This window comes from Planococcus citri, chromosome 1 (genome assembly GCF_950023065.1).
Source record: "Planococcus citri chromosome 1, ihPlaCitr1.1, whole genome shotgun sequence".
In the NCBI taxonomy this organism is placed as follows: domain Eukaryota; kingdom Metazoa; phylum Arthropoda; class Insecta; order Hemiptera; family Pseudococcidae; genus Planococcus; species Planococcus citri.
In genome coordinates this window covers 29924979-29945288 of record NC_088677.1, presented here as the reverse complement: position 1 = coordinate 29945288, position 20310 = coordinate 29924979, and the positions used below count along the sequence as shown (strand labels likewise).

At 33.1% G+C, this 20310-nt stretch overlaps 2 protein-coding genes across 3 annotated transcripts in view; one reads left to right on the top strand and one right to left on the bottom strand.

Annotated features, from left to right (window-relative positions):
- The window catches only part of l(1)G0289 (lethal (1) G0289), a 30417-nt gene extending 12379 nt beyond the window's left edge, over window positions 1-18038 (bottom strand). Inside the window, exon 1 of one of the 2 annotated variants that reach the window (XM_065343635.1) lies at window positions 17710-18038. In XM_065343635.1, coding sequence (XP_065199707.1) covers window positions 17710-17764 — 55 coding nt within the window. In that variant the 5' untranslated portion in view covers window positions 17765-18038. The remainder of the gene's footprint in view (window positions 1-17709) is intronic. The other variant, XM_065343634.1, reaches the window with a different exon arrangement.
- A 686-nt stretch (window positions 18039-18724) lies between these two features.
- Window positions 18725-20308, top strand: mRpL47 (mitochondrial ribosomal protein L47). Its single transcript, XM_065343633.1, has 6 exons — window positions 18725-19153; window positions 19237-19389; window positions 19472-19568; window positions 19640-19757; window positions 19826-19985; window positions 20066-20308. Exons 1-6 carry the CDS (start codon window positions 19080-19082, stop codon window positions 20223-20225), a joined length of 762 nt encoding a protein of 253 aa, XP_065199705.1. The 5' UTR covers window positions 18725-19079; the 3' UTR covers window positions 20226-20308.
- The last annotated feature ends 2 nt before the right edge of the window (window positions 20309-20310 follow it).

The following is a 20310-nucleotide window of genomic DNA, read 5'->3' as shown; positions in this document are numbered from 1 at the left end:
GAAGACAGTCGTAGTGGTAATATCGTAGATGATTTCGTTAAAAATAGAGTCGGTCGTAGCAGTTTCGGTGATAGTATCGCGATTTCAAATTTCGGAAATTCGCGTAACGTAAATATAGGTTCGAATTATTTTTTAGGTGACTCGACCGCTTTAAACCTCGGTGAAGAAAATGCGTATGTCGAGACAAACGACGACGACGGCGTCGATTTCATCACGTTTGTCGTCGACAGTGGTGCGACTTCGCATTTTCTAAAACATCCCGGAGTCCTGCTCGGTGAGAGGAAAGTAAACGAGAGTTTGCAATCCGCTCATTGTGAGGTCTCTCTGATGAAAGAGGGAGTAGGTAAGTTGAGAGTTCTAGCCGATGACGGAAACGTCTATTGGTTGAACGAGGTATACTACGTACCTAGTCTTTCTTTTAGTCTTCTGTCCGTGTCGAAAATCGTAGCGAATGGTTATCGTTTCTTCTTTGATGAAGATCCTCGTTTGGTCGATCCTGCGGGAAACATCGTGTCTAGATTAGTACTTAACGATAATGGATTGTATACGATTCAGTTTATGATTAATATACCTCCTATGTTGTACTCTTGTTCTGATTATTCATCTGCGTTGATTACAAATGATGTTAGCGACTCGACAAATGTAGGTAATACTTCGACGACGATAGGTAATGATTCTGGTATTGGAAATTCGAATGTTTCAAGTGTAGGTATAGGAAATACCGGTACGTGCAGTGACAGTGATGTAAATCTGAAAAACAAAAAACAGATAAATAAATTAAAAGGTGAAGGCGACATCTGGCATCGTAGGTTGGCTCATACGAGCAAGACGGTGTTGGATAAGATTCCTGAGTTACGTGGATGTGATTGTCCACCTTTTAATCAATGTCAAATTTGTTGCAAAGCTAAACAGAAAAAACATACCTATGATTCGAGTAGGTATAGGTATCCAAATCCGCTCGATCTTGTTCATATTGACGTAATGGGTCCTATTACAGAAGGACTAGAAGGCGAGCGATATTTGATTGGCTTCGTAGATGACTGTACGACATGGGGAGTAACGTTCGGAATGAGAAGTAAAGCCGAAGTAGGTACCTACCTAAAAAAATATGTCAATATTAGTGAAACGTTATGGAATACGAAGGTTAAGCGTATAAGGTGCGACAACGCTAGCGAGTTTATCGGAGGTACCTTCAAAGAGTTTGTCGATGAGAAAGGCATATCGATGCAGAACAGTGAGCCGTATGAGAAGCAGCATAATGGCACCGTCGAGCGTTTTTTCCGAACCATCCAAGAAAAAATGCGAGCTCTGTTATACGAAGGCGGGTTAACGAATAAATTTTGGCTTTACGCTGCATACACGGCGAACTACGTGTATAATCGTTTACCGCATTCTGCCTTGAACGATCTGTCACCGTACGAGCTGTGGAATCGCCGAAAGCCAGATTTATCGAGAGTAAGGTTGTTTGGAAGCGTTGCACGAGTTTTAGTACCGCCTGAAAAGAGAAAGAAAACCGATGAGAAGTCGATCGATATGGTTTTGCTCGGTTTTACCGAGACAGGTTATGTATTGTACGATGTTCTACGAAATAAATTTACGAATTCGAGTTGCGTAGAAGTAGATGAAACGCGTAAGATACACGATATCATCAACGATCATTTGATCAAAACGTCTGTAACTGTAAGTATAAAAGACGTAGATATCATACCTACGAATCAACAAGATGTACGTAGTTCGGTAGAACCAGCTCCTGGGTGCTCATCTTGGGTAAATCCAGATGAGTTAAGCGAAGCCGAACGTAGCGGTGAAATTAACGTTGATCGTAGTATGATTGATACTTCGGTTACCGACGATCGATCCGATGATTTTGCTTGTTTTGCACTCGCTGGGGTCGATGACCTTACGTATGAAGAAGCGTTAAACGGTCCTGAGTCGAAATTTTGGCGTGTAGCGATAGATGAAGAGTTAAAGGCGATGGAGATCAAGGACGTTTGGTATTCAGCATCTGAAAAAAGCGTAAATAAAGAGAATTATTCGAAAGTAGACAGTAAGTGGGTTCTAAAGAAAAAAATCAACTCGAATGGTGGGGTGAAATTTAAGGCGAGATTGGTGTTGCGTGGTTTCAAAGACAATCATTTCTATGAATTGGATGAAATTTACGCTCCAACACCTAATCAACCGATAATACGCTCGATGCTTAATCTAGCTATGGTCAACAAGTGGCAGTTGAGACAGCTAGATGTAAGTACTGCATTTCTCAATGGAGATATAAACCGAGGTATTATGTTCAACCCACCGAAAGGGACTAACGAAGAAAAAGGTGTCGTATATATTCTCAAACGTTCGTTATATGGGTTAAAAACGAGTCCCAAGTTGTGGAACGCTAAATTGAACGAGTACTTACTTTCGCTCGGTTTCGTAAGGAGTAAAGTCGATCCTTGTGTGTATTTCGATGCCGAAAATCCTCTACGTTGCGTGTTTGTCGTTTACGTAGACGATTTTCTAATTACAGGTTGCGATGATCGTCTAATTGAGTGGTTGGTCAAGCGTTTGAATGAGCGTTTTGGAATCAGAGACCTGGAACAATGCAAGAAGTTCATTGGAATGGAAATTAATCGTAGTAAAGAAAAGTTAGAAATACATCAAAATTCATATATCGAGCAGTTAGTTAATGATTACGGTTTATCTAATTCGAATAGTATCTCAACTCCAATCGAACCGGGCTTGAAGATTACCAATCTCAAGCTCGATAAAAGTTATGAAACCAAAGTGCGTGGTCTCTTAGGAAGTTTAAGTTACATAGCAAGGGGAACACGTCCCGATATCGCTTTTGCTGTAAACTTTCTAAGCAGATACCAGCACTTGGCAAACAAGGAGCTATTCGAATATAGTAAGCGTATTCTCAGGTATTTACGTAGTACGTTGAACGTGAAACTTACCTACGTAATACCTGAAGTCGTTGATAAACACTCTGTAAGAGTGTACGTAGATTCGGACTTCGCTGGTGATTGTTTAGATAGGAAATCAACGTCTGGAATTTTTGTGTTACATTATGGCAACGTAATTGACTGGGTAGTTAAGAAACAAAATTGTGTAAGTCTTTCGTCGTGTGAAGCTGAATACGTTGCGTTAAGTACATCTGGAAAGGAAGTCTTGTCTTGGCGAAATTTGTTTGTTGAATTGGAAGTTCGTATTGATACCGTACCGGTGTACTGCGATTCTAACGCAGCGATTGCCGTAGCAAACACGGTCGAATCTAAACGTACCAGACATATAGATGTCTGTTACCATCATATACGCGATCTAGTCACGAAACAGATAATCTACTTGCAAAAGATATCCTCGGCAGATCAACTTGCCGATATTTTGACCAAAGCCACGACACGTACCGTATTTGACAGACTCTGTGAGTCATTGTTTAACGCTTAAATTATGTTTTCGAGTAGATTTTTGTATAATATAAGTATAGTTTTAACTGAAATTTTGCTGTAAAAATATTTTTTTTTTATCGTAGTGTTTACAAACACCGGTAATGATAAGAAGCAACAAGTTTTACGTTTATTTAAGTGGTACGCGTGTTAGGTAAAATATTTTTATGGTGGGGTGTTGGCAAAATTGATACCGTAACCGTAACGTTTATGCTCGGTAATTTTAGTTTTTATTTTTAAATAAAAAATAAAAATTCGTTTCGCGAATTCTAAATATCGCTGGTTATGTTTTTAATGAAATTTTGTTCTTTTCGTAAAATCGCGTAAACTGTTGGCTGTTAAATTATCGTTTATTTTTCGTTGTATTCGTTATGTATATAAGTTCGTCGTGTTAATATTGATTCAATCGTCGAGTTATAAAGTTGTCGAGCTTCTGCTCAATTTTGTTTTTGTTTTGGTTCATTGACTTAGGTCATTGACCGAGTAAATAAATATTTCTATTTATTTTGAGTCGTTATGTTTTAGTATGTCGAATTGTTTCATTAAAAGTCAATATTCTTTGAGTCAGATTTATCGATTTTGATCGATTTATCGTACATAATATAGAAAAATTTAATGGAAAATTTATGATTTTTTTGAAAAATTCAAAATGGAAATGGAAAAGCAAAAGCAAACGAGTCCGAGCGAGGCGAGCCAGGGCAAAAAGCTCTCGAAAATGCAGTATTCCGAGAGGAGGAGTTTATTTTTCTGATTTAAAATTTGAACAATAAGTTTTTATAGTCGGAAAAAGGAGCTCAAAAATGTGTAATTCAAAAATTCTAAAAAAGTCGACAAATGAACCATTTTCAACAAAATTTTTCAAAATTCCAGAAACAGCAGAAATAGATTAAAAATTTAAAGTCTGCTTGAAAAAAAGCAGTTACAGAAGGTGAATTTTCGAGCCTTTCTTGATGGTTTTTGATTTTGTTCTGCTTTTTCAACCGCTCCAAATGGATCTATGAGGCTGAACCCCCCCCCTCCCCATTTTTATCACGTGAAAAAATTCGATCTTCAGGAAAGTTTGTTAATACCTTAAAATCAAAATTGGTAGTATTAAAGCAATATTCAATAATTTTACAATTTCTGGAAAAATCAAAAAACTGGAAGTAATTTTCACACAAAATTTTCATATTAGATCATTCTTACTTCAACATTTCTTTTATAATTAAAATGAAAATAACGAGTGACATGACACATCACTCTTCGTAATTTTAGGCATTCCAAGTTCAAATTTTCAATTATTTTTCAAATAAAATCCTATCCATTTTCAATAACGATAAACGATCCAATTTTGAAAATTTATTCAATTTTTTCTCATGATGTAGGTGCGGGAAGGGGGGTATTTGAGAATGGGTAAAATTAATTTTTATTCTGTGCAGACGGAAGCATTTCGAATTCCAACTCGAATGATTATCATAATAATGTGAATACGATTTTTTCCCGGATCATTTCAAAAAAGTCCCAAGATTACTCACTATATTGGGAGATAATGAATCACACAGCCCACCTACTTAATACGTAAAATTCATTAGGTTCATCTTTTCGTCAAACGCACTTCTTTCATTTATTAAAAAAACATACAACTTTTCATCACATTCGTGTTTTAATTCCCAAAACATCAAACTATAGAACTAAATCGATGAAGCCACCAGACAGCAAAAATACTATAAATGTAGTAGAATAGAATTTACAAATCAAAACTACATTATAGCATATAGCATATACGCATGTAATTATCATTTACCTACATTTCCATCAACAGATCCCTTTAATGTAAATAATCGATAGTTTTATTTCCTCTATTTACAATTTACGTGCAGTAATTTTCAATCATAAACTAGATTACCGGCAGCTAAAATGGTGTTAATTGATATAACAACGAGCGTCATCATCGACAAGACTTAAACAACACGTTACATTTGTGGTAAGCCACTACCTATTTGTATATTACAGGCTACATCTATAATGGTGAAGAAAAAAACACATGTATCAGCCTCAGCCAATACCTCCCTGTACTTCCTCCCCTACCCCATCTCTTTTAAGAGGTCGTGTATTATGTTTTTCGTTGCAAAAAAATATAATAATAATACTGAAACGTAACGTTTTCGTTGATACTCGTAAACCTCCCAATCGGATAAGTTGGTGGAACTGGAAATGGACAAATTATACGAAAATGGAGATTTAAAGGTCTACAACTTTCTACTTATACGAGTACCTATGAGTGCGGTGTGCATCCACAGTATTATTCGATCTAAAATATATTAATACTTCTTTATACTGCTGGTTAATTGCATGTACATATGTACCTAGCTACAGTACACAGTTACACACAAACATGGAACTCGTATTTTTCCTACGCATCTTATGACGACGACGACGTGAGACGTGACGTAATACATAGGCTAATGGTAATACTCATCGAATATTGTGGTATTTTCCTCAGGAACAGAATCAGGTATTTGGTATGGGTACAGTTGGGTATCTGCTTTAGTTCTGATATTTCCATATAGTTAATTTTAAAAAGATACATTTAACGCGATTTCCAGCTCTTTTCGTCATAAAATAAGTCCATAAATTTGTAAAAAAATCTCCTCCATGTACGAAATAATTTCTGCATACGCGAGTATATTTTTCGACGTTTTTTTTTGTCTCTTTTTACGAGTACATTACGTCCAATAAATAATAACGTTATAAAACGAAAAAAAAAAAAACGAAAAAAAATCGATAACATTAAACGAAGGTGGTCGCGGATTCGTTGTCATAAATAATATGTAATTTGTTATACCAGTAGCATACAACGTAATCACCGCACGTAACATAAAAATGCATTTTAATTTTAATTATTATCTATATAGAAAGCTAATTTTTTTAATGGGATTTGTAAATTACTTAGTTGCTTTTACTTCTTCCATTAACAACAGATCATTACGTACTTGATTTTTTTTTGAAAATTCTCATTTGACAAACAGAAATACATATGAAATTACAATGAAGACAGCAACGGAGATAAGTAGTACATACCTACGAGTACCCACGTCATATCATGTTTTCATTCGTTTTTGACGCATAACTGGTCATTTTCTTGATGACGGAATCCAGCCGGTGAGTCTTACAGGTGAGAAGGTGAGAGGTGAAAAAAATCGAAAAATTGTTTCTGAAGAGACTCGATGATTTTTAACCCTAATTTGATCAAGTTTAGTACTTGTGTATATCTACGAAATTGACCTATTCCAAATAGGCGAATTTTCCTTCAAATTTTAAAGTAGGTAATTTGGTCGATAATTTAATTACGTAGGTAGCCTTTTATGAACACAAGCACCAAATTACGCTAAAGTAGTAAAATATGCATCGACATTGATCATCACATGCAAACGAATATCTGTCGTAAGAGGAAAGGAATGATGAATAGGTGCAATATAATGGCCTTGAGCACGGCCAAACCTAAATTTATTTTGACAGAAGGTGCACATTGAATAAATAAACGTGACACATAACACATTAACTCGGTCGATAAAAAATTGCATGAAATTTAAAAAAAATGTTCAAGTAAGTAAAACAAGAATGAAAATGTAGAAAAAATTTTGAAAAACACAACACCATCCTTGTGTTGAAATTTTCATTTTTCAAAAATTACAGAAAATATAAGCATTATTCTGAGACTAAAAGTCAACATAACAATAAAAATTACATTTTTTCGAAAAACAAATAAATTTTTACAAAGATTTTATTTTTTAAAAAAACCATCATTTTTAAAAACATCCAAATCAATTTGTCTTTCAAAACAATTTTTTATCAGAGTTGAAATTTTTTAAAGAAATTGAGACAATTTCAGAATTTTGAATAAAAGAGAAGAGATGAATGTAAAATGGGATTCGATGGTTCAAAACAAATATGTACATCGCTCAAATCCAAGCTACAATTTTTTAAAAAAATGTAAAAACAATCATAATTCCAAGAAATTGAAAGAAAAAAGTCATTATTATTGAATCTACGTACATTTGTAATTTTTAGAAAATTTGGAATTTAGTTTGTCACTTGTCAGGGTGTCTATCAAAACTTCCAGACAAAAAATCATGACTTTTTCATGACATATTTTACACTTTTTCACCGCAAAAAAATACTCCTCCCTCGCCCCCTCCAAAAAAATTGAATAACTTGAAACTGCGAGGAAATTTTTTTTAGTTTGTAGGCAAGTAATTTTTTCATTTTTCTGATTTTCTAACAAATTTTTAATTTTTTGATTTTTTTCATTTTATGGGCTTTTTAAAAAATTGTCAAGTATGTTTTGAGCAAAATTCATGACTTTTTCATGACTTTACTGACCGTTAGACACCCTGTTTGTCTTTTCTGAGTGGAAATTTCAAAACACAGAAATTGAAAATTTAGATGCACTTTGAAAAAAAAATTCAATAAACACCAAATTGGCTTGAAAGATTTTTGAACTTTTACAAGTGAAACAGGGCTTCATTATGAATATTTTACAAATCGCTTACAGTTTGATTTACCTAATTTGCAAATAATTATTGACAATTTTGAATTTTCTTAAAATTATACACCATAAAAAAATATGTTTTTGATTTCAAAGTTTGTTTCAAATAAGTAGGTCCTATCGTAAAAAAATATGTAAAAACAAATGTAAAAAGTTATTTCTTCGAATAAATTGTTTTACAAATTTTCAAAAATTGTGTAACTAACCCCCTCCCTCCTATCTCCCTCAACCCATAAGATCACCAGACGAAGTATTTTCAAGAAACTACATCATTTCAGCCTTTCAAAAGCTCTCAAAATTTGAAGAAATTATTTCAAAACTTGTAATTTTTTAATAAAATGAAAACGAAAATCAATTTTGCTCATTTTTTCCATAGACTAATGAAAAATCAAATGGACAGTTGAGTAAGAAAACTCAGAAAAGTAGTAGTCAATGTCAAATAAGTACACTTTCCTTCACTGCGCTGATGGTTAAATATGACAGAAAAAAAGATTTCTAGGGTTGTAGCAGCCCAATTAAACATTTAAAATTTCAAGATGTTTATCAAAAAAAAAAAAAAAAAAAATGGCCTAAAAAATAAACTTTTTTCACTTGTGTCGAAAAATGGCCATCATAAAGCGTCTGTAGTTGGAACATGATTTAGAAACAATATTTCCAAAATGACAGATGCCCAATTGCACATTTTTTATGATTCTTGAGAGATTTACTTTTTTGATCGAGCCTCCAAAACATAGCATTATTTTCACTCACGACAAAATTGGACCTCTTAATACGATTGTAAATTTAAATTTGATCAGAAATCAGTTGTTTCTCAGCATAATAACTGGTCATTTGATTTTTTCTAGAATTTAAATTTTATAATTTATAATAAGTATGCATTTTTAGAACTATTTTGGAAAATTCAAATTCTCGTAGGGCTTTCAATCTTTCGTCTGAGCCATACTAACAATTCATTGGGAATTGCTCAATGAGTCTTGTGTTCTGGTAAAAAAAAAAATGAACTAAAGCTAAAATTATGACCGAGTAACCGATGGGCCTTCTAAACTGGAAGGATTAAAGGCTGATCAAAATTAAAGATCTGATTTTTCATAAGTAGACGTTCTATACGTCTATCTATTTCACACTCGAAAGATGAGAATCAGAATCAGAAAGATCAACATGGTCGTCGATTGAGACAACATTCCACTTTTCAAAGGTATGGAATTTTACGAAATTACAATTTTCACCATGACTGCAAAATCGGACTAGAATTCCAATCTGGATTAGCTTTCAGTTTTTCTTCGTGAAATTCAATTGTTTGTAGCTTCCAAAATCAAAAAATAGGTTATTAAATCATAAAATAATCTTTATCGTTCATCTCAAAAAATCGAACAAGAAACCTGGAAATTTTATTTCAGTGAATTTCAATTTTCAACCACATCTCATCATTCAATTTTCAACACTAGAAAATTTCAGATAAACAAAATACCAGGTTTGTAACACCTTTGGAAAATATTATGCTGAAAAAATGGCATCTTGATCCAAGACAATCAATTTCGACTATTCCTTCTTTTAAAAAGCCATTCAGTTCAATTCGATTTCATTCTCTATCTCTATCAAATCTTTGCACATTGTTTCACTCAAGTCTACGTGAAAAGAACAATAAAATGCATTACTTCGAGAAATACGAGACTGCCACTGGTTTCTCAATTTTTTTACAAAAAGGTTCCAAAATTTTTCAATTTCTTAGTCCTCTTTCTCGTCAAAAGAGTTTATGATTCTTTTAAATACCTATTTTCACTCCACATTACAACAATTTCATCTCATCGTAGCACGAAATAATTACTCGAACACGCAACGAAAAAAACCTTCAGCTTTCTCAGTTCTCACTTTTTTTGGCAATGAAATGAGAATAAAATAATTTGAACATCTCAATCTTGAATCTATATCAGTATCAGTAACGTATGTGTCAAGAAGAAAAACGTGTAACAACATCCGCCAAATTGATATTCGTAATTAATTTCCAACACTCGCGAATCGTTCAAGACGTATTCGTAATACTTATCAATACAATGCGCGGGTGTTATCACAGACTCATCGCATCGGTATATACCGTTGACTTGATGTCATCATTTAGTAAGTCAGCAACCTTGCCGACACGCTTTCTCAGAACAATTTTGAATATCATTTTCAGTGATATGATAATGCGCCAACACGTACGAATACGAACGAGTATACCAAACTGCATCATTTCTTGCTCGTCCTCCTACTTCTTCACTTGTTTGGGAAAGGGGAAAAAAACGAGCAAACCTCGTCATAAAAATGGCCACAATCTGGTACTAAACTCGACACTCGTCGAGTAATCGGTTCCTTCCGCGCCAATATATTACTCATTATGTGGAAAACCTGCGGCTGCGGGCGATGGATTAAAAATCAAATACAAGAATCTCGAGTCGAGTCGATTAAACAGCAGACAAGTACATCCCATTCGATACCTGTTACCTGTTTAATCTCGTGCGCAGACGAGAACCTGATGAAGTGATGAAGATCGATGCAAAATATGAACCGAATAACCAAATCGAAAATTTTCTTCGATAATAAATTTCAAACAATAGATCTGCTATATGATCTCATAAATTAAGGTAGATGTACTGGTAGGTCTAGGTATTATGGAGAATTACGTACAACGGTGCAATACCCGGATCATATTGTATGACTCACCTCCAGCTTTGATTACTAATACAATTAACGTAAAATAACGCGTAACGTAACATTGAATTTAGAACAACTTCGAGCTTCGTTAGTTTCATTTCATTCATTTAAAAAAAATAGGTAGTTGAGTCTATAGCCTACTGCTTGCACCTAAAAAATATTGTCGAATTGATCGCACATAGAAATCAGAGTCTTTTTGGAAATTTACCACGAATAAATCAATATTTACAGAATGTTTGGTTACAGAGTGGATCATGTTTTTAAAAATGTACCTCTATACAGTGCAACGTTACACACTTGAAATAAACCCATCATAAATTCAGATTGATACAAAATAAATAAAAATTTCCTCAAATTCACAGCCGCGACTGTAACACATCAAAGGGAATTTCATCCATAAATCATCTACACGTGGAGTCGTAGGTATTATTAGAACGTAAGTTTAGCGACACAAAGCAAACACTGTAAAAAAAAACACCCATTGAAGACAAGTGTTCGATGCCTCGTTGGTACCTATTTGAAGCCGAATTTTCGAAGAATTTTTCACGATTACGAATTTCCGTTTGGTGTTTTCCAAGGTCTGTATGTAATTGCAACTGGTAAGTAAACACTTGTTTTCCTTTGGCAAATAAAATAATGTATTCTATGTACAAATTCGTGAGTTGAGTAAGAATCGATTGTAGAGCAATCGAGACAAAGTTATATTCGTGTTGGTCGAATTCGAAAAAATCTCCTTCGCGATTTCAATCAGAAATTTTCCAAGTTATCTACTAAAATTTCGTAATAAATTTTGAATCAAAATTCAATTTCGATAACAATTTACCAAACTTGATAGAAAAGCTTAAAAATTGTGAAAAATGCAAAAAAAATTCTAAATGTTTTGTTACAAAAATAATTTTAAAAATTTGGAATTAAACTCAAAAAAAAATTAAATTAATGCAAACGAAAATCAAAATATTTCTATCAAGTAACAAAAATCGTTAAAAATTCAAAAAATTCTAAAAATTGCAATATGTATTTGTACGTAAAACTTGCTGAAAATTATCAAAAATAGTGGGAAACTCGCTTTTCATCACACTTAAATGGCACATGTTTCAATTCAGCATTTTAAACAGCTTTTGTGATATCAGACATTACCATGGCGACATTTTTTTAAAAAAAGTAACAAAATATTTTATTCAATAATCCCTTCCTACCAATTTTGTCAATGGTAATACATCACAAAAATTTCACTTATTTTTTCAACGCTGAATCCATAAAGTTTAGTGACATTTTATTAATACAAAAGAAAATTATTAATTATGGTAACCTAACCTTTAACAACAGACTTCAAAAGTTCATCCATCTCATCTTGATGGCATCAGACCATTCAAAAATTTCATATATTCAGAAAATCTCTCTCTTTTTAGCTACATTTTTGTTGAAAAATGATAGCATGAGTTGGGAAAAGGGGAGGAGAGTCATAAAATTTCGATTCACAGAAAGGTCATTTTTCTGGAGGACCATAATAAGGACCAACAATTGATAAAAATGATCAAAAAATGAAACCACGAATAAGTAGATACTTTCTTGTACTTGAACTTATGTAAAATAGAATTCTTTTAGGATTTAAATTTGACCCTTGAAGTGGGGACTGGGGAGAGACAAGTATAACATTGAAAATTACAGATAGATCATTTTTTTTTAGAGGACCATAATAAGGACCGAAATTGATAACTAAAATGGTCAAAAAATGAAACCACGAATAAGTACTTTCTTGTATGTACTTATGTAAAATAGAATTCTTTTAGGATTTAAATTTGACCCTTGAAGTGGGGAGAGATAAAGTTGAAAATTACAGAAAGGTCCTTTTTCTGGAGGACCATAATAAGAATCAAAATTGGCAAAAATTGTCAAAAAATGAAACCACGGATAAGTACTTTCACTCTGTGATTAACACATCAAAATTTTAGGATCTTAGGTCATGTCAGTCTCATTCGAGGCAGAGAAAACTGAATTTTCTTCCTACATATTTTTGAACCCTAGTCATCTCAAATTGACCCAGGAGATTCAAATTCGGCGAAAACTGTGAGAAGGTGCCACAGATATGCCTTTTATACCTAAGTTTTAATTTTCAAAGCTCATTTGATTTTTTTTTTTGGATCAAAAAAGTAGATTTTTGAGCATTTTTTTCATTTTTTGACTTTCTGAAAAGCCTTTGGTCCCTTCAAATTCACTTAGGGAGTCAAAAAAGGTGTCACTGGCGTATTTTGTGCAAAATTCAACCTTCCACCCTTATTAAACCTTATTTCAGGATCGAAAAGGTCTTTTTTTGAGGTATTTTTCGCGTTTTGTAACCTTTATTTATTATAGTTTGTATACCAGCCGGGGGGGGAGGCTCCAAATTTGCAACGTAGGTACAATGAGAATATGTCACTGATGAATCATTTGTAATCTTATTCAACTCTTCTGAAGGGTCAAAAAAATTGATTTTTGATCAATTTTGCGTGCCCCAAAATGGTCTAATGGGTCCAAATTTGTTACGCATTTACAATGAAAGATATCTTCGATGTGCTCTTTGTAAATTTTTTTCTCAGTCTAATGACACTAAATTATGAGCCCAATTCATTTTTTTTTTTAATGTTGACGCGCAGTTCCGAAAAATGTACTAAAGTTACTAGAAAAAAATAATCACACTATGAAGCCTGCAATTTTCAAAAGTTTTGACCCATTTTCAAATTATATTTCATGCTATTTCCAGAATTTTCATACCTTTCGGAATAGTTTTTTCGTTATTTATTTCATCAATTTTCATAAAAACTCAAGAAAAAATCCGCTAATGTTTGTCAGGTTTTCAGACATTTATCAATTTTTAGAATCATTTTCTACTTACATTTTTACAAATTCTTAATAATGCTTTCAATTTTTCATTCATTTTCTTTTTTTTTGTTGGCAATTATTTTTTAAAATTTTACAGTGAAATTTTTTAAATTTGTTTTCAAAAAATTGCCTAAAATTCAAATCGAAAATATTGCATCAATTTTCATTAGAACTCTAGAAAAATGTCGCTAATTTGTGCAAGGTTTTCGGACAATTTTCAATTTCTAAAATTATTTTCTACATTTTTCCCACTTTTAAACAATGCTATCAAATTTTCGTTTAATTTATTTTGTTTTTTCAACAATTTTTTTTATAAAACTTTACAAAATTGTTTTTCATGTTTTGAAAAATTTCCTAAAATTACACCAAAAAATATTTCTGAAAAAAAACCTTAAAAAAATGGCATCGTTGAACCATATTTCATAGGGTTTTGATAGAAATTGAAATTACAAAAATACGAAAATAAGAACACCTCAAAGGCCCCCACAAATCGAAAAAAATATAAACTTGATACCCAACAATACAAAGTGATAAGGTTAATTACTCGTAGGTACACATCAAAGAGATAAAATGCGGACGAATATCTTGTAATTTACACATTACGATGAAATGAAATTTTCTTCATCAATGTTTACTTTTCATCTTTGATTTTTCTAAGGAAATGATCAAATCAAGTTATGTACGCTGGTATAGCTAATTACTTCGTTAATACTTGCAATTTTACGACAAAACGTCGCTGAAATTATCATTACGAGAGCCACTTTCGATTACGTGTATTTGACGCCGAATATTCAATTAGGTATACTGTCTTTCAAAAAGACAATGAATCGAACTGAGTCAGCAATCTTCACACATTTGACTAATTTTACTAACTAACTAATTGAAAAATCAACTTCGCGACTGCATTAATATTGATCTATAAACGTTTTAAAAACGTTGAAGGAAAAACCCAAGGGAATAGATTTTATCAACAGGTAATCTGAAGATGCAAGTTACCTGTTAGTTCTACCTTTTACTTCATCATCTATTTGCATTCTGCTTTATAAAATTACGAAGTAATAAATTTTTACCTGGAATCAAAGTATGTAGGTATTATGAATGCGAATTTTATTCGCTATTTCAACTTGTTCGCTTCTGTTTTGGCAAACAAATTCTTCGTTTATAAGAATAGAGAAGAAAAAAACTGGAAACAATTTTCCAGTAATTTACTTAATTAGGTACTTAAACTTATTACATATAAGGACCTATTATGGGCAGAGAGTCGAGTACATACAATGCATGACGTATTTACCCAATCCACTTTATCGATAATTCGGTTAAATGACCAAGCAATAACAAAAGATGAATAACGTGAATAATGTTCCTGTTTAAACAACAAAAAAAAATGCACAGAAGTCGAATAAAAATACTCGAGTGTTCGAACACGATAAACGCAATTTACTCGCTAATAAATTGAGATCATTTTTTAAAACCTTCAAGGTCCAAGGGAGGTGGGCACCTTCCAAAGTACATGATTTTTTTATGATACAAAATGTGATTTAAAGTACCTACCAGGGTTTAATCTTACGTATTTTATTCTTAATGATTTGAAAACAATTGAATTGAATTTCACCACGACCTCTTTACAGTTTGATTGATTTAGAAGCGAGATTTTTTCAAGTTTCTATTCGTTTCTTTTTCGTTGTTAAGGTGCAATTATAATTATAAGGATCTTCTCTATCTTCAGTAAATCGTCGGCCAAAGCAACGATGCGATGTCACGCTGAAGTAAGAAAAAATTAGTATACCTGAACATGTCAAGGGTACAGTTTCCTCTTCACTATTTTTTTTTACCTTATTTTACACCTATAGGTGGTCTCACATCTCTCACAGCTACTCTTTTAAATTTTTTTTTCTGGACGTAAGTTCATAAAAAGGCGTATACCCGCATGTATACGAGAATAATTTCAGGCTCGTAATTCATTTGCAATTGTCCAAGTTGTGAGGAAAAGAACGTGGAAAACGTTCGAATAGCGTATTGTTTAATCTGCAACTAATTACATTAACTTGTGGAGCAGTTCTTCTTGTAACCTCTAATTTTGTCAATTAACGGTTCTCCCTGCGAGAGTTCACCTATTTCGGAGAATTTTTTAATGCTTTATGAGCATCGGGTAGACAGGACGGACGTACCTAGGTTATGCCATCACCATTTGAATAATCCGTCGGGTGAAAAAGATCGTAATTGAAATAGCTAGTACCGAAAAATACGTAGGTTATCTCACTTCACCGAGGTAAATAAATTATTTTCCAAGAAATGGGGCAAAAATAAACCAATCGAAAAGTTTATTTTGAAGATACTGTACGAATATTTCGAGTAAATTTATTCTACATCTTTCGAAGAGGCAACAAAAATAATTTAAGATGAATTCTCCACAACACGATAGTCGATGATAACTGCATAAGTGATTTATTTTAACACACTTTTCAACCAGAAGGTCGCTCATCACCTCATCATACTAGGCGAATTACGTAATTTCAATTTAACCAGTAACGAGAAGAACTTGAAAATTAACAATGCAATTTTGACTGACTGGGTCAGGAAAGGGTCCCAAATTTGAACCAAAAATTGGCAAACTTCGCTTATTTCAAAATTCAATTTCCCGAAAACTAAATGGAAATCTCATCAAACCATAGTCAAACATCGCTGAAAATTTCAACAAAATACTTGGCAACATCGCAAAAGAGTCTATTTTGAAAAAAATAATATTATGATAATTCGAGTAGGTACTTTGAATCATTCGACACCAGGATACGAATTTTTTACGACACAATAATAATATGATAACTGTAAAGTGATTTAATTTAGTAGGGTTTCCAACCAGAAGGTCGTTGATTATCCAAACATACCAAATTACATAAATATAATCCTATTAATTTAGGGAGCGAAAAATTCGACAATTATGACCACAACACGAAAGTTGAGATGAGAGAATGGGGACGAATGATCTCAAATTTTTACCTCAAATTATCAAACTCGATTACTGCAATGTCTCTCAAAATCCTATTAACTCTGCATTGCACTAAATATTACGAAAATCTCTGCGAATATATACCTGGCAACAGCGCCACAAATGCGTATTTTTTTGCTTTCTTTAAATCGCCAAGCTCGAGCGATCATGTGTAAAGAAGTTACCATAATTTGTCATGAACTAAAAAATCTACCCATACTCATACTATTCATACATTACCGAGAATTATTTCCCCAAGATTCGAAAATTGTGACATCATCGTTCGACAAAACCTGTTTAAAATATACCTGCACATGAACATTGTACGAAGTTGTCTAATCTGGCTGGATATTTCACGTTATTTAAATCCATCTCTCATTATCATATTGCATTCGTGAAGGAAGAAAAAAATAAAAAACGCATCAAACCCCATCAATTTTCCAATTTCCGTTATCGAAATCATCAAACGGTAAACTTGAAACACCGAGCTGTCGTAAATAGTCCATGGATAATTCCATCCTTCCTTAATTAGCTATTAATACCGCCAGTGTTCAAAGTTATCAGAAATTCAGAATATAAAAATTCGCCAAAAGAAGAATGCAGTGTAATAAACGCTTCGTTATCAGTACAATTTTTTCAGACTCTTCGCACATGCCAATTCCCATGTCGTAAAACAAATGCTGAAACGAAATTGCTAATTTTCGAAGGGCAATATCAATGAAAATGCATTATCAATCAGTACGACCAAGACAATAGGTACCTACGTATGATCGCGTAACAGGTTTCTTTTGTCTGAAAAAGCGGTCTCGGGTCTTTTAATGGAGTTTATGTTAATGCATCAAGACTCACTATGAAAAGTGATGCATTTTTATCAACGCCAAACAACGACAGAAAGATCATCACGTGTTTTATCAAAACACGGCATCATGAGATATCTTTGAGATATCGGTGAACCTAATTTGATCAATTTCATCGATAAAAGCGAGGTGATGAATTTTTCTGATGACATTCGTGCATTAATTTTAGTGCAGCCAGGTGCAAACCGTATTGCACTTTGCTTCCGCATAAAAGATTACTATCCGTTTCAAGTGTACGCATAATAGATAACAAGACTTCCGATCGTGGAAGAATGACAAAGAATCAGATTTTGAAAGAATGTGATAAGATTAAAATTATTGATAAACTATAGAAAAATGAGATATTAAAATACTACTTACTATTTGATGCTAGTATTAAAGGTATATCACACAAAATTAAATAAATTAGATACATTACGAAAAGGAACTGAAATGAATCACTAATCAAAACATTTAAAAAAAAAATTACGATTTTACATTACAGCTTAGTGGTTTTAGATTAATCACTATCACTAATCACAAAAGGATTATTTATTCGAATAAACTAACACCATTAATTAATAGAGCTATAAAAAGGCACTATTTATGAATCTAACGACCATTGAACCAAAATAAAAATATCAAAGCACCGAATCGAATCCACTGAGATTTCGCGAAGAGACTGGAGGTGCTGAAGGAGCGAAGGAGACAGCCAGGCAAGTAAATAAGAAATAGAGTGAGAGGAGGGAGCAAGGGGGGCAGAGTTTTTTTCGAGTCACAGATAAATCTGTGAGAAGTTTGGCTGAAATTTGAGAATAGTTTCTTCCTCATTCACTGGGAGCGTTGCGAACAGAATTCGTGGTTTCTTTTTAAATCAATAGTAGCGCTGCTGAAGCTGTTTTTAGTTTTCTTTTTTCACGTTAGGAGCGCTATAAGCGTATTTTGAAATTGAAGCGAGGATGTCGATAGTCCGACGCCATTTAGCGTTAACTCCTATTTTTATCAAAAATCACTTTTTGATGAATTCTTATGGGAAATTTTGTGCCCGATCCAGTGGTACCACTGGTTTTTAGAAATTCTGACATCAAATCCCCTTAATATGAAGAATTGTCCAACCATAATCCATCAATTCGTGGAGTTAACGTCAAATGATTCTCAACTTCATGGAGTTAACGTTAAATGATTTCATTTCAACCAATCACAGCTCATTATTTTGGAATCATGTCAACACCATCATCGTTTTTTGCTTTTATTTCCCTGAAAAATGCCTTAACAGTGTTGGTAGCATTAGAATTCCCTTCCCAACACTTCAAACTAGAAACGGGATTTTCAGTTTTTTAATTAATACTGAATTGTTGAAAATATCTCAATTTGAAAACTTCAACAAGCTCTCCTGTAAAATTTTAAAAACATGGAGTTAACGCTAAATGGCGTCGGACCATCGATGTGATAAGAATTTTGAGAACTTGAAAAATTTCGGAATTTATCAACGTTTTGCCCCTAAAGTTGAATTTTACTTCTTCATGCGTTGAAAATAATAGAATTAATTCAACTTCATTCATTTTATCTATCACTATTGAGCCTCAACTTCTTTACATATTCCAAATTTAGTGCATTTAAATGTTCGACTTATTGATTTGAAGCGCCGGTGAAAGAACACCATTCATCCGCATGATTGAAAACAATTATTGAAATCATTCCGGAATTCGGTTTCATTTCGGCTATTTTTATTCAATATCTTTTGAACAATCATGTCAATCAAACAGTGTGTAAATCTCCTTCGTGGATTGAGCATTAATTCTTACAAAACAACCATTCCTATCAGGTACGTATAGATTATTTGATTTCTCATTCAAACGTTATTCATCATAGCTAAAAGTCTTATTTAAATTTTTTCCAACTACACAGCTGTCGATTAGTTCACACCACATGTAGAAGACTCGATTTGAATGAATTTTTCGAAGACCCAAAAAATTGGAGTAAAGAGGAAATAAAAGTTGGTAGATCATGGAGAGTCGCTGAGCTTCGTTTAAAAAGCAATGAAGATTTGCATAAATTATGGTACATTTTTGATGAATCAAATATCAATAATTTCACGACGTGAAATACGGTGACATTTATTTTTTCGTGTTTTATGTTACAGGTATATTCTACTGAAAGAAAAGAACATGCTGTTGACCATGGAGCATCACTGTAAAGAAAACTATACTCTGTTTCCGAACCCCGAAAGAATTGACAAAGTAATCTTTTCGATGTTTTTTTTTTTATATAAGTATGATTCAAAGTAGTAACTTTTCCGTGTTTTTAATAGGTCGAAGAAAGTATGAGCAATGTAGAAACAGTGGTTCGTGAAAGAAACAAGGCGTACTATCAATTAGAAACAGGAGAGACCGGCGAACGTCCTGGAAAAGTTATACACGATCCGATCGGTATTTATATCAGCATTAAAATATTTCAATTCGCCAGACTCGTATAATTAATGAATTGCCATCATTAGGAATGAAACATTGGAGAAATTTAACCCAGCATGTTATACCAAAATGGAACAATAAATTTTTCAATCTTTACAATCCTCAAGGCTACGATCCGAATGAAGTTGAACAGTTTCACAAGTTGTTTAAAGAGAAAAATGCGAGAGAAATCAGAAGTGGAAAGAAGTAACTTTGATTTCATTCATTCATTTCTAAGTTAATTGAGATTTAGAATATGATTTTAACACATTATTGCAATATTGCAGAAAAGAAAGACGATACGTACGAGCCTTATTACGACGTTTCCCGAACCTCGACATCGCCTATCTCAAAGAACAATATCCTCATTTCAATTTTGAAAGAGAACTTGACTCAAGTAGGGTCCATGGTCATTTTGAGAAGAGATTAGACATCAAGAAGAACTGATTTGTTATGTTCATGCCTTGTTATGTAATTTTTTAAAATTTTGGTTGGATTTTAAATGCAGTATATTTGATACAATAGTTCAATT